General features: G+C 44.1%; 1 protein-coding gene across 1 annotated transcript in view; it reads right to left on the reverse strand.

Moving 5' to 3' along the window:
* gpc4 (glypican 4) overlaps positions 1 to 15,916 on the reverse strand; it is a 32,842-nt gene extending 16,926 nt beyond the window's left edge. The window contains exon 1 of the mRNA XM_026187258.2: positions 15,059 to 15,916. Within this exon, the coding sequence (XP_026043043.2) occupies positions 15,059 to 15,209 (151 nt within the window). The 5' untranslated portion in view covers positions 15,210 to 15,916. The remainder of the gene's footprint in view (positions 1 to 15,058) is intronic.
* Between the last annotated feature and the right edge of the window lie 24 nt (positions 15,917 to 15,940).

Here is a 15,940-nt window from a genome sequence, read left to right on the forward strand (position 1 = left end):
ATAGTCTTTGTGCGACGAGTTGCCTGATGGAGTTCCTTTGAGGGGCCTCCGTCATCCCCTCCAGTTTCCCCAAGTACTTTAAGATGTAATAAGACACAGTGACAGAGCATTGTTCAAGTGTCACTTAGAAGAGGAAAACTGCAATTTATGGCAGGGAAAACGAGAGAGTAGCATCTTGTAAACAAACATGCGACTGTGTCGTGGCATTCATGGGCTCTTTGCTGCCTCTCTGGCCTTTCCTTTGTGGCTGTTGAGGGGGGAGCGACCACCATCCCCTTTAAATGGCTCATAAAATAAGTCACTTCCCTTTGACATTGTCCTGCCTCTCAAACTTTGTTCTCAGAGGAAGGATGGTGGGGGAGGTGAAAACGCCTTACAGACAAAAACCAGATTAGACACCTCGCCACCCCCTCTGCCTGCCATCATGTGCCCCTGAACCAGACGGACCTCAAAGTGCCCCCCGCTGCCGCCTCGCCCGCCACCACCCTGCAGGCTTAACCAGCGAGGTCAGGGGTTAACAGCGACTCCTCTGAGAGAGGTCCTGTCCTCTGACCCCTCCTCTCCCTCCCTGTCCGCTAGCCAGCACATCCACCACACACGCAGTTAGTCATGCCTCAAACCCCAATCACTCCAATAATAACGCTGCCAACACACATATCCCCCCAAACAAAAATTGTAAAAATCCTCACAAGTACAGGCAATTAAGAGACACGGAAACAGACAACATATAAAAAGGACTACTTAACGGGCACACACTACAATTGTTAAAACTGCAAAGAGAGGTGTGGAGGAGGCCACAGGGTGCAGCATGTCACGAACCATACACAGCGCTCTGTCACTAATTGGAGCCTAGTCATCTGTGACTGAACCATAACACCGAGCTTTCACACGACCATCAACATTTGTAAATAATTAAAATGATAAATGCAGCTTAAAGCTCGTGTATATACACAAACACACACTTCAGTCCCAGTGGAATGCAGGTCGTTTGAGATGGCGAAAGCTGGGAAATCTCACTTCGAAACACCAAAAATGTGCGGGCGCCTTCCAAGTCGCTCTGATTTATGTGTGAATGCTCAATATATAAAACAAAAGATTCAAACATTCCCAGCCGAGTGAAGTACAAGAAAGAAAAATGAAAAACAACACCCGTGAATGCAAAGGTTCACTATTAATTCACATATTATGCTCGGTCCTGTAAAAGGGAGAGTGCTGCTAGTCTGCTGAGCGTTACTCACACACGTTGTTGTAAATTTGCACACCCTTCAGCCATAACATTCTCCTTTTGCTTCTCACCTCTGTCTGCGGTGCAATTTTCCCGAGGGGGTTAAGAGATTGGTGCCATTTGTTGGGCAACTTTCTTTTCTTGCGCCACATCCTGTCAGGCACAATCACGTGAACCAAACCTGCGGCGGAGCAGGTCGACGTCACCGCTCATTTAAAAAAGGTGTGATATTTTACGCACAAGCATGACGTTAAGGGCAGAATAAATTGTGGATTGATTTAAATGAGGAGAAAGAGATGAAAAAATAAGCAAACAGCTGCGCATATCCCTTCCAAAAACATAAAATCATAGCATTCCCCCCTCCAACTCATTCCCTTCTTAGATTCTTTCCTGTTGCAACATGTTGTCAAATCAGCCCGTTCTTTTTGTCTCCCTCTCTGCCTCCCTTTCATCTCCAAGAAGCCTAAAGTTGTCGTCTGTATCCGGGTTTTAAGAAATCCTTTGACTCATTCGCTCATTCGTCACTGATCCATTAGTTTTCTCAGCTAATGTAATGTTCAAAAGAATTCTAATAATTCTGCGCTTAATGCAGAACTAAATAACTCAGTACAGACTAAAAAATGCTTCGCTTTTTAAGTCAGCTTTCACTAATTACTTTGGGAAGCGAGTATTTCGAAATTACACCCTCACAGCTATGCAAAATGAGGGAATGAATGTTCTCTGTGCAGGGCTTAGCGATTCAGTGTCTGCCATGACATCAGTCTAGTGTTACTTTATCCCGTGATTTTTCACAGTACAGCTAGGATAAGTGCTTTTCAAGAAATTCTTTAACCAAGCCTTACTCAAACCTTGTTTACAGCTTGGAAGGGGGGGGGGGGGTTATAACAAACATTCACTGCCTGCTACTCAGTACAACCGCAGACTTGCTGAAGGGCATCATGCCAGCACTAGTTCAGGGAGGGAGGGGGAAGTGTCTCTGGTTCACTTTCCACATCCACATTTTCCTTGCTCCCTTCTGAGGAGTCAACCTACTCATGTCTGCAAGGTGACCATTACGTTAAAGTAATTACTGTTCAGATATCAACTTGAAAAGTGTGCCCCCTTTTTAAGCTTAAACACCACTACCATCACATTCAGCAACTGGGAAAAGAAGAAGAAAGAAAAAGAAGAACAAAGAAGAAGAAGAAAAGAAGAAGAAATAAAGCAACGTTAAACGCACACTCTAATATCTTGAATACATACTGAGCTTCAGCTGAATTACCGCAAAGGGAGAAAATGTTCAGCAACATTATGCTGTAAGCGGAAACCATTATTAGAGACTGGGCTGTTCATATGGAGATCATCAGGGCAGGGCGATATTTCCACCTACTCCTTTTCTACACTTCAGCCCTTACAAAAATAGAGTAATGACAAGTTTATGGCAGCTTTGGCCAAACCAATAATGCTTTTTGGGTCCCGCACCATTAGGGACGTCCAAGAGATTCTGAATGTGCTGGGAGGGGAATTCTGAGTCTGAAGTCACAAGCCTCAACAAAATGGTGGGTAGAAATGCTGCCCTGTATCCATTGTTTGTGAAGTTAAGAATAACCGAACCAACAAATTCTGCACTTGATGGACAAGAAACGATTGTTTAACGTGGTTCTACTCAAGCGGTGTCGTCAGCGCCTGCATAGAAGCAAAGCTAACGAACACAGCTGATCATAAGCTGTGTGTCAAGTCAAGTGTCTGCACAGAAATCCCGTCTGCTCTACAAACACAGCACAGCACCACTGACCTGGACATCTGCTCTAAAGAAGACACTACAACACATGCTGTAGAGCTGTGGCTCCTCACAGGGAGTGGCAGTTTTTGGAGACAGGCTCCAGCTAACCTATGACTCACTCACACTCTCACACACACACACACACACACACACACACAGCTCTCGTAACTACCCTCTAGCTTGTAAAGGATGCAAGTGAAGTGGGCAATGGCTTTAAAAATTTAAGTTAAGGGGTAAAATCTTTTACGACGGTCATTTCAAACTTAAATCCAAACATCTGCAAAAACAGAAAACGTGCCTGGAACAAAAGGTTTTCCCTCAGCAGGATCACCATCTTCATGAAGTTTTTCATCCTAGACAAAAACTGCATGTGCTACAATACTTCTAGACCATACACTAAACTGCGTTTTGTTGATCCGTTACTGAATATGTCCAATAACAATGATAGTTGTCTCTATAGCAGGGCTGTAAACAATTATTATTTTTTAACTTTGAGGAATATTCGTGTAAGTTTTAGAGATTTGTTTTTCACCTTTATAGCAGGAAAAGAACCCAACAACCATCTCAGGCTGACTGCATGACATAACACTCAGCATCACACTGCAGGTTAGCTCATTGTTGCCAAGCATCGTCTGAAGGACCGCCTTCTTGTTCATCTTATTGGGAAGCTTTGATTTCACTCACAGCAGGTTAACAAGATGTCAAGTAACGACAACTCTGAGTCTGTTAGTCAGCTGACCATAAAGCGACCATCGTTCACATGATGAGTCAAGGCACCGATGTTGTTTCAGCCTTGGAGGTTAATGCAGACTACAGTCACAGAGGAAGTTGATCACTAGTGTCGAGCTTGGGAAACTCGAACACCGCCTGTGACGTGAAAGATTTACTCCACTTAGAACAATGTTCACCATCCATTTGTGAGGGAGGAAGTTGAGGTTTAGCGGAGTACTCTCTGGAGTGAATATTCAGAGCTATGCAGGCAGCCACAGAGCTTTGGATAATAACTGTGCAAAATGATGTTTCCTTAAATAAATCAAGAATTAAAATCTCTTCCACCGCACAGCTGTGAAAACACCAAACTGCCAAAATGTACTTGTCACGTGGCATCAGTGTGAGGAGGGGGAAAAAATAAAAATGTGGCTACTGCTGCGGTGCAAGAGCAAAAAAATCATTAAAATCCTAAAGTGCATCTACTGTTTTTTTTTTTAAGAAAACAAAAACAAAAGCAGTAGATGCCTCCTGCCATCTCAGCAGAAAAACAGAGCACGGCCCAGCTCCAATTTAGAGTGAAGAAATGTCACATTTAAGGCTTTATCTGCGCTAAAATCTGCAAGATTTTGTCCAGCTTGCGAGTTGTTCTCTTAATGGCTCTCAACCTAACAAACAAACCTCACACTAGGATCCATAAATCGGAGCCCTTCGCCACCAGAGTCCATTTCTGATTACTAAACCAGTCGGGGGCTCGGGCCAATTAAAACTCTCCATTTGTGAACATTCCAAAACGCTGTCATCCATGAACATTTACCCAGAAGCCCCTGGGGAGATTCCTCAACACTGCCCTGGCCTCTGGTTCGGCCTTTTTTTTTTTTTTTTTTTTTTTCTCCCCCTTCTCCCATCCCAGCCCTGCATCTCCGGCTTTGTCTCCCCACACAAAAGCTCCCTGCCTACACCACTTCCCAGGTCACTGCTTTGTCAGGACTTCAGCTCGCTTCTTAACTTCCCCAAGTGCATTTAACAAGTCAAACCAAATTCCAGCCGCTGTTCCGCAACTGCTCTGCAAGTTCACCTGCTGGACTTGAATCCCTGACCAATGCATGCAAAACAGCTATATGTTCTGATTAAAGACTGTGCATGTGGATTCAACGGGTTCAGGCATTAGTGCTTAAAATGCCCATTTTAAATTAAATGCTCTTAAATTAGAATAAAACGGTTCAACATTCGGCCCAGAAAGAAGCAGGTCAAACCACGGTCATAACTGCCCTGAAATTAGATTATAGACAGAAAGGTCAGGCCTCCAACACAACTGCGAGTTTAGCCTCCAACCACGAGGGCGCTTGAAGCCATAATTCATATTAACATAGTTATGGGGAATTCATAGTTCAAACAGAAGTGGTTTGGTTCAGGATATGATTTAGCTTGGGGTACTTTCATAGTGTGCGCCGCACAAACTTTCTGCAACATGTTTTACTTTCTGAAAACCTCCCGTCCATAAATCAGCCCCGGTTCAGTGGGGTGACTGCTACTCAGCTCCGCTTAGCCAGCTGGTTTTTGACGCATCTGTGTCAAGTAATGCACAGAGAACAGATTCGTACATAAAAGAAAAGACAACACTAAACACTTGCAAGTAAATCAAGAAACGTTCCTTCCTACCATCACTCTGCTGGGAATCTTCCTCAACAACTGCACCATCTATCAGCACGCGTTGGATTCACGTTAACAACTGGTCTAATCTTTTAACCTTCCCCACATCTATCTCTCAGGTGATGCTGCCTTTGATGAGCCGCAGATTTGAAGTATTAGACCCATGGCTTCAACTACAGATTCCACCTTGCCGCTTTAGTCTTTCAGTGTTTGCGTGTACACGCGTGCGAGGAAATGTGACGCAGTTACAGCGAGAGAGAGCGAGACTGTTACGCTGAAGATTTGCAGAGACAAGCAGACAGAGTTTGCAGACAAATGGAGAGAACAAGTTACAGCACAGCGTGATTATCACAAGGGAAGAGCAAGAGGGGGGGGGAGGAGGCACAAAAGACGTTCCTGGCTTGTCCCTATACACCAGCCCTCCATCTTTCCACTGACTCATGGCACACAAATGAAAACAGACTTTAAAGGAGAAGATGAAAAACACTCTTTACTTAACGCCAAGTGCTTTACCAGGGGACCCTGCGCAAACACTGTTGTGCTGTCAGAGAAATGGACTACCGTTAAGCTTGCAAATAGATGTGCTTCACACACAACGCATGAGAGCTATGCAGTAGAATATATGGAGAAAGCTTAAACCAGTTTGTGGCCTTTATGTGTGCCCTGTGCAAGTCGCAAAACCCAAATTAACACCCTGCCACTCAAAAAAATTCTAATTTTTCGAAACATACGAGGGCTCTTAAAAGACCTGACATGCAAACAATACATTTCATTGTTGGTAGTAAAACCCAACGAACCACTCCTAAGGACTGGGAGCTCTTTGACAATGTTTATAACAGACCTCAAAAAGCAGCTGAAGTCCACCAGATGTTGAGGCAGGACGGGGCCCGGCGAAGCCCCCCCAGGCAGAATGAGGTCAGGTACGAGATCACGTTTCTGGAAGCTCAAAGCTACAAGGGGGGGGGGGGGCAACAAAGATTCTGATATACCTGTTGGGCCTTACGAAACTGGACACCCAACAGAGGCGTTGGGAAGAGAAGCACTCACTGCCGACTGTCAAAAGGAGCGGAAAGACTAAACGTTGGGGTACAATGCTTTAATGGTTCTCAGTCATGGATGGCTCAGTCTGTTCACGACGATGTGCACCGAATGGGTCGATAAATCAAAGCTACTTGCTGTTTCAGTCATTCACAATATTTCAACCACTGGCGCGCCGTCTCGCATTCCCACATAACGAGTAATTTTTCTGCCCACAAAGCACACACTGACCAAATGATTTGCAGCCATCACTTAGCAAAGCATTCGATCCTTTTATGTGTATGTTTTTTATCACGCTCCTTTACCCGGCCTCAACCAGAAGAACATCTGCCGCTGTCTCCTTCATCTTTTCAAAACCTACTTTTATCGTGGTGCAAACTTATCAAGTTCACAAAGCTATGTCGAGCAGCCAAAAATCTGACTATTGCTTTTTTTGGGGGATGTTTACGCAAGAAAAACAAGAGAGCTTTTTGATCTCAAACAATATAATTTATATGAAAATAAATCCAAGAGTGAGCAGCGCACAAGGAGAGAGAATGGGTAAATATTAGGAAACCTATTAAGCTAACTGCAGTTTGGAAAGTTGAGCTAAGTGACTGACTGCCATGTCAGTGGGAGTCTTGATGCAGGCCTTGGGAGTAATTAGCAAGGATTACAGCTCCTCTGGCCTGCACCCAGCACTGGGGTTTCAGCCCAAACACCCAGGCAAGTCCCTGGCTTCGCTCCCTCACAGCTTTCCCCAACCGCACAGGCCTCTGGTGGTCACACAAATCCTAATGACGATCATGACTATCAACACGGGGCATCAAGCCCGCTGGGGCTTCAGAGGAAATCAATTAACCTTGGTCGAGTTACACCTACATCTTAACCACACTCCACGCTACGTGGTGAGATGACTTGAGTGAGTGATTGGAGACACGATGCAACAGGCAAGGAGGTGGGGGGTGTCACACTCCACCCCTGCAGTTTGAGATCAGCGCTAGCGACCCTGTACCACACTCCTCACAGCTGGCCGGGTGTCACCAAGTGGTCAGCAAAACGGCAGCTCAAATATCAGGACAAAAAAAGTGGCAGAAGCAGCAGCTTAGAAGCCTGGAGTCAACTGGCAGAGACAGGCTGAGGTGGTGAGGGAGTAGCTGTGATAAAACAACCCAAAAGCATACAGAGCAGGTATTCAAGTGATCTGACAGCACACCAAAACTAGCCTAAAGTGCTTGTCTTGATACACAGACAACATTTTTGTGTGTTTCAGAGCAGATACTTCCTCAGCTTGTGGGTTTAAAAGCATCATTTCATGTCAAAGCCAAATTTTTAAACATATTTTCATACTGGGAGACGTCTTACTGGTGCCTCCCTAACCATCAGAAGCGTGTGCAAAGCTATAACAAGAAATGTGGCTTACTTTTGGCGTTCACATAATCAAACCCTTTCAGGTCAAGTGAACAACAGTGGTAAAAGGAGACTAGACAGGAGCTAGGTGGGCTGCAAGGCAGGAAAGTGCCAGTGAACCACTTCTGACTGAAGAGAAAGAACAGGAAGGGGAGAAAAGGGAAAGACTAGCAGTGAAACAAAACCTCCCAGAGGAGCTGCAAAACAGCGAGCGGTGGGAGAAGAAAATGATCTGATGTGTCAGTCGGGAGAGAAGAGGCACAGTCGACTCTTTCGTTTTTTTTCTTTTTAAACAGCGAGCAAACAGGATGTGTTAACAAGGAGGGTTTTTTTTCTTTTTTTTTGGGGGGGGGGGGGGGGTGTCATCTCTCTCAAATCAAAATACGGAAAACCGCAAGGCCAGATCAGGATTCCCCACAGTTTGCATGAGGGCAAGAGCCGCCAAATGATACAGTTGTGTTCAACTGTGGCCTGCAGTGCCAAAAATGTACTGTGAGGCGCTTGTTTAAAACCTTGTATTGTGCTTGACAGGCACGTGCACTCAGAGGGATTTACTAAGCGGAGCAGGCTAGATGTCGACTTGTACACGTACTATATGGCCAACCGAGGATGATTCACATGCATCCAGTTGCCTCCCTGGATTCAATGAGCCTGTGTCACACATTCCCAACCACTCTCTGGCTCCCGTCTAGCCCACCACTTGTGGATATTCAAGTGGACTCGGGTACAAAACTGTCCTGTCAGTCAAATCTCTCCCTTTCTCTGCATGCCTCAGTCAGTCCCTCCAGTGCTCTCTTTGTTGCCGTGTGTTCCCAGCTCCGGGACTCCTGTGTGCAGGTCTTGGTGGTCCGGTGTGGAATGTGGTGAGGAGGGGGGAGGCAGGCCGGCCCAAAAAGGGGGTAATCAATTGTTCCCACACAGAGCATCCACCCCCCACTGATCTGTCGCTCACTTGGCCATTTGGGGGTTGTGGGGACCAAAGCAAAGGATGCAAAGCGTTGGAATTAAGGACGTCGAGTCGACGCGCACACACACAGCTATTGAACTGATGCTACACTTGCAGCATACTAAATGAGCATAAGAGACAAACTTAACATTCCAGAGTTGTTGAAGGTGGTTCTTACCCAAAGACTAAAACAGGCCTGAATTCCCAAGATCCACGCAACAACAAAACCAGGTACTTTCGTCAGCACTCCCAAGCCGCTTCTGTGCTCAGCCTGAATATTTTTATACACTGTGATATGCTGATGTGCTTAGGAACGGGATACCATGAGAACCCCTGATCTCAGAGCTGCCACACCGCGATAGCAGGAAACTGATAAGAGCTGGCAGGCACCTGTAGCCACCCTCCCTTCCTCCTTTGGCCCCATCTGGGTGCTCAAACTCACAGCCGGGATAACACTTCCCCCCCAAACCCCTCACCGATTCACAAGACCTCATCCTCATGATATATAAACTCAATTATCCCCAAGGCGAGTCAAACAGTAAGGCAAAAGATGTTACAAATTCACTGCAGACAGCAATATTATGACTGCATTTGATCAGCAGCAACCAAAAGCTGCTGTCATGAACTTGAGCCCACATGATTTGGAACTCTTGTGTTCAGCATCAACGATTAGTCACAAATACAGAAGATCTTTACATCCTCATGCAACCAAATGAAGGCAACACACGTCAGTAATGAAGCCGGATGAATGCAATTCATTTTACAAATATTAGCCCTTAACTAAGCAGGGTTAATATTCGGGGGGGGGGGGGGGGACTTCAATGCAGGACTGTTTATGTAATCCCAACCTGCACACATTTTCAAACTAATCATTCACATATTAATGTTTACGCAGCTTATTCCTCCTGGGGCAAAACAGCACACTTAACATAAGGTTTTTATTAGACTCACACCTAGATAGGTGTATAATGCATTTAAATTACTTTTTAGGCTCACCAAGTCTAGATCCAAGCAAGAATGTGGCTTTAAAGAGCTATAAGTGGTTCTTCGTAAATGCTATGAGTCAGACTTAGATGTGTGAATTTTCTGTTGGCTGTAACCACACCTATGGGTGGGCCTACAGACAGTTACTTGATTGGCACACCACCTGAATCCATCTGATCCCTCCATACCCGATTTAAAAATATATATAAATAAATAACTGAGACTTAAAAACATGTACTTCTCTAATGTACCATTCAGAAAAGAACAAATGAAGCATTTCACAGCAAATGCATCTTTCAAAGGATGCAGCCTGCGGTTCCATATGTGAGACCTGAAAGCCAAATAGCTATGTATTTATACGGCCTGCCTGAGCTTCTTCTGCCATGGGAGGAAAAACCTTTAATTAAGTAGACTACATTTCAATCAGTTGGGGACCTACAATATTCTCAAAGTAAACAAAAAAACATGTTGCCTCTGGGGGGGAAGGGTCTGAAAATCTAACAAAGCAAAGATTAAGGATTAAAAAAAGAACATTAAGACAAACACCTCCTTCTTAGCTAATGATGCTAATGTAAACTTGCTGTGAGCCGCCTTGTCTTCACTCCCAGCCTGCAGAGCCTCAAACAAAACTTCGTGTTTCACATTTGTTTTAATGTTTCACATTTTGCAGCCATGCCACAGAATATTTGTTGCATAGCCAATTTTCTTTGAATTCGCCCTTCCCTGCGTCATTGCCAACTAGCATCCAGACCACAATATAAAATATGTGTTCTGATTTTTTAACAATGTTTTCTAACAATGTTTAGAAAAATCCAACTTCCTATGTCTTACATTTTAAAACCAATTAATTCATTAACTCAATGTCTTGTGTCCCTGTGGGACCCTTGATGTTGCATTCCTCCAACTCTTTGCCATGCAAGAGATGCACGGTCGGTTTCTACAAGCATTTTTGATGTTTGGACTGGTAACACTTTGCTATGAGAAGTCAGGTTTGTTGACTTTTGGCAATGCACACTGTGGCATGTGATTTTAACCATAGAAGACAAAAGTATAAGCAGGAACCTTTATTTTTTAGGGGGTGGGTGGGTGTTATATTTGACAGTGCCAACAAAACTTTTGCACTGACGTTTCCCACAGTTTCTTTTTCTTGGAAGCAATAACACTTTATAAAACTGTGGAAGTGATTCTTAATGACAACACTTGCCAGTTGGTTTTACGAGTCTGACCTTGAGACACTTGATGGGTTCGTTATTGGTTAATTATTACAAGCGCAAAATGCTGGGGCACTACTCTAGTGAGCAGAGCCACTCCAATATTGGTTGTTGCACCATAAAAACTTGCAGACCGTGTGTGTGCGCCAAAGTTTCCTGCTCTTATCTTATCTGCAGAATGTCGCTGCAGCAGCACAACCTGCCATTTCCCCAAACTGTAATGATGTGGGGCGTGCTGCCACCAGCTAAGGGAGGGGGGTAGCCCTTACAATGTGAGACTGCAGAATGTCTCGAGCTTACTGAGAGGCCAACGCACTGAGGTCATGCACGCCTTAAGTTTCAGCCATAATGCACTGAGCTGATTATGAGCAGAGGATGTTCCGCGCACTGAAAGGAGGGAAAACGACCCTCCTTTCTTTGAACTCTGCTATTGTCTCATACCTGAAGCATGATATGAAGCCTGACAGCCAGAGTAAATCAAAACAGATTTACCCCCCCCCCACTCTTTTAAATTAAGCGTGAAGTCTGACCCTGCTTTGGGTAGCCTTTGACATGGCCCAAACCACTAAAGAGATGGTCCTGTTACAGCTTTGCAGGAAATGCTGTTAACAATTTATCACAGTATCAAATACAACTGTAAAGGGAACTAAACTATTATTAGCAGATATAGTCAGACAGCAAAACCACCATTTACATCCTGTGCGATTACCAGCATTATTTATCTGTCATCATTAAGGGAGTAAATCGAATTTATTTCCCATTTCAGTGAAGTATCCAACCACGGGACATAAACAAATCATCATCCATAAGACAGGAACCTTGGAAATGGGGCTTGAACCGTTTTCACGTGAGTGGTAAACGACTGATACTATGGGATCAGAAAGGAATTTACCGAGTGAGCCTGCTCTTCCTCTGCACCACTTAATTCTGTCTACAGCAAAGCAGGGTTTCCATTTCAGTTTTACAGCATTAAAACATCTTTACTGAATCTCAAGTCTGGCTTCAGCTCAGGCTGACAGTAATTTTAATGGCAACAAACATTCATATCTCCGTGCTGCCAACAATAACACAAGATACTTGCGGTTACAAAAGGCAAGTTTTGAATCCCACCAATAGAGATTGAAAATGTGACGTCACTCAGGGGTAAACCCGCAAAGAATTCTGGGAACTCGTGGCAAGAGGTACTAGCGCACGCAGGCTTTCAATTGAAATCAGTTACACAGCGATAAAAAGAAACAAAAAATGGCAAGAAGCTGTTGTATTATTAACTGCAATAGCCGGTCGCATGACAGCCACGGAAAGCCGACGGGTAAAGAGATCGGTTGTTATCGGATTACGTCGTTGAAGAGAAATTGTTCGAGCCATGTTTCTGAAGTAACAAAGAGGCGACGGGTGGCCTGGATTGCAGCCATTCAAAGACAAAATAGTAAATTGTCCTGACACAATATTGCGTTTCGCTTCTGTTATTGCCATGGTACACTGACAAAAACATATACTTTTATTCACAGGATAAAATAGTTGTTTTGTATCACTAATTGCCCAGTGCGATTACAGCATACAATATTATTGTCACTGCTACATTTCTGTGATGGGTACCAGAAATTATTTCTACTACTAATTAATTACCATTGAGCTCAAAGGTCCTATTAATAAACGGTTAACAAATGTGTATTTATGAAGACGATTTGTGAGACTGGTAAACTTATGATATGTACGATGGTCTTTACTTTCTACACGGTGCATTTCAAGGTCCTGTACCCATCCGTCGGTAAACTGTACCTGGGCTTGTTGCAGTGACCTGAAGTTACTAAACTTCACGAGTGTGTGCACTCACTCCAAGAACCGTATGATTATAAATATGAGCGTGGTGAAGTTGGGCAGCACGCTAACGTATTTTGTCCCTCTGTGTGCTCGTAAGGATCTAACACTTTCACTGGTTTGATTTTTTTCCTCGTATCTTTTCTTTGACTTTTCATTAAGTCTGTCTTTGTACGGACCGGCATTGTTCTCCTTCGTTTTGTACATACCTTTTTGGGGGACAAAGAAAAAGCAAGAATTTATTGGAACCGAAGAATGGACGTTTGCGGTGCTGCAAATGCTTGCATTTGATGTAGGTACATGGATTGTTTTGCCACGAGTTACCGGCATGCAATGCGCGAAAGTCACGTGGTCTGTCAATCTCTATAAGACTCATATTCCACGAAACTGATTTGTGATGCACATATCGGAGGACGTAAACATTTCAAGAACTTGTCCTGTGACAACTGGCTGAGATTGTGCATCATTTTTAAAGCATGTCAACTTTGCCACACAGTAATAGTAAAACAGTTGCTTTATTCAGATTCAGTGTGGTGTGTGTGTGTGTGGGGGGTTCTCTATCATCTCAGTCTCTATCAGCGACAAAAAGCCGCTCATTGAGGTCAGCCCTGCCTAAAAACCCAGACATACACCAGCAAACTATTGTAAGGAAAAGCCACATGTGTGTATGTAGCACACAAACCTGGACAAGCTTTCATTCACATCCTTTCAAACCCAGGGATGCAAGACAATAAAATCTGACCGAGACAGACGTGTTGCGGTACTCCTAATGACATTTACTATCACAAAGACAGAAGCAAAAACCCCACACAAACCTTATTTAAAAAAGACTGAGACTTGTGTGAAACTTGGGATCAAATTTCTGTCTCTTTGACAGCTACACCCAACTCAAATTCTAATGAGCCATTGTGGCCCCAAAATAAAAAAGCTGATCTGAACATCCTCTTAGTATGCAAACGAGAACTCATAAAGGGCTTTATGATAATAAAGAGAACATATGCACATTGGCTCATGTAGTCAGATGGAATAATGCTGTGAGCACTTCGCCAAAAACAGTTATCCAAGTTGTAAAAATAGCTTTTCTGCTAATTAAGCTCTTTATGAGGGCCAAAACCTACATATGTATTTTTTCCCCAAGTAGGAAACAAGACCTAAGCTTCCCCCCAGATGACTTACTTCTATACTGTCATACACCATGCTGAAGCCACTCCAAAACTGGCAAACCTAACTTCACCAAATGTTGCGTATTTATTTTAAGTGCCATTAAAATTAAAAGGAAATGAGTGGCAGTGAGGGGTGGGTGAAAGTATGCAGGGCACATAGGAATTTCAACCCCCCAACCCCTCCCCTTGTTGCCCTCAAGGATTTACTGTAAACGCCCCCACCCCCCTCCTTCAAGGAAAGTTTCCATTGCTTGGGCTTATCTCATGATTAGCATCATTGATTTGCCTTTTTGCCTCTCTGATTATTAACATGTCTGCTTCCATTATTACTTAGCACTCTGCATCCTGTGACTGGTCTGGAGGTGGATTTGGGAGATAAACAAATAAAAAAAATAATAATTCAGCCAAGCCTGGAGAGAAAGAAAAATCCATAAGCTCTTTTTTCCATAATGCAGAGGAATGCTTACTAAATCGCTGCCGGCGGCCTGTGCTTCACAGCCATGGGGGTCTCTACTGAGGAAGCTTGGAAATAAACATGGGCCTGGGTTCTTTCTGTGTGGAACAGAGCCTGTGTGTTGATTATAGCTCTTTATTGTTATGAATTACCTACAAGTATTTCCTAAATGATGACTCTGTTTACACACTGGAGCAGTGAAGTGTTGCCAGCAGCACTAAGCCAGAAGAATGCATTCCCAAATGTTTCATTGCTACTTAATAATTGAGGAAAAACACAGACCAAAAGAAAATGAAAAAAGCAGCATGTCAGTATGATTAACAACGCCTCTATATCAAATCTGGAATAAGCACTAAATGTCCATTTACAAAAGTGACCGTTTAATCATTTGCTGTAGAGGTTGTTATTTGTGGCAGTGTCAAAAAGCAGTTAGGTAGTTTTTGGCTAAAATGGAAAACATGGGTGTGATTAAAAGATGTCTAAATGTCAGGTTTGGATTGAAATATTGGAGTTAATTTCACAGATTTGAAGCTAAACTCTCTTCAAGCTAACTTTGCTAGCTTAAAAAGTTCTCTTAGCTAGGACCACCCGGAAACCTCTGCAAGACCCACCGGGGGTCCCCGCTCCCTACTTTAGAACCCATTGGGTTTTAAGGTTAAACTTGAGATATATTTGTATATACACATATAAATAAAAATGGGTCTCACCGTTGACTCCTTTGCTGGGGACGTCGTTAACGTTGAAGCCTTTGGAGCTGTAGGCAGCACGAACTTCATTACAGTTGTTCAACTTTTGCTCCTCAGTCCCCGACACCACAGCCACCGTCCACACGACACACATCGCCAACAAACTCTTCATTTTGGGCCAGGCGAAGACAGAAAAATAAGAAGCCTAACAGCGAAAACCGCAAAAATGTTAAAGTCGCTCAGGTGTGAGTGTGTGCACGGCTAGGACAAAGTTTCAGCGAGTCCACGGTCGAGTTTCCTCATGGAGACGCGCTGATTTCTTCGGCTCAACAGATACTTCATTCACAGCAGCAGAGGCCGGGAGAGCAGAAAAGACACCGAAAAAACACCATTCACGTCGGACGTTTCACAACTACAGGTACGTGGGTTAAGTGTCGAGTTCCAGACTCAAATGAAAAACACACAAAGACGCGACAAAACAACGGGGTTAAAACATGAAAAAACTTTTTTTTCTTTGAGACTGAAAGCAACAATCACAGTCTCACTACTGCTTCAGAGTTTCGACGAAAAGTAAAAACCACGGGAGGAGAGCAGGCTGTGGAAAGTTATCGGGAAAAATTTGGGTTTCTTCAGTCTTCTTCTCTTTTCTTTTCCGAATCGGAGGAGGCCGAGGGTTTCAGTGGGAGAGGACGCTGGACCGCTTGCAGGTTGTACTGGGATCCAGATGCGAGCAGAAAAAGCCCTGGTGGACACCCAGGAGTGAGAGCAAGTTCCGGGGGACAAAGACCTGGAGATCAGGAACACCAGGGGTGGAGCATGGAGCAGGGGCTTCCAACCAACCCAGGAGCTCTCTCCCACTTTAATGTTTAGACTGGAGGAAGCCGCGCTTGAAAATCAGGACTG

This window comes from Astatotilapia calliptera, chromosome 2 (genome assembly GCF_964374335.1).
Source record: "Astatotilapia calliptera chromosome 2, fAstCal68.1, whole genome shotgun sequence".
NCBI classification, from domain to species: domain Eukaryota; kingdom Metazoa; phylum Chordata; class Actinopteri; order Cichliformes; family Cichlidae; genus Astatotilapia; species Astatotilapia calliptera.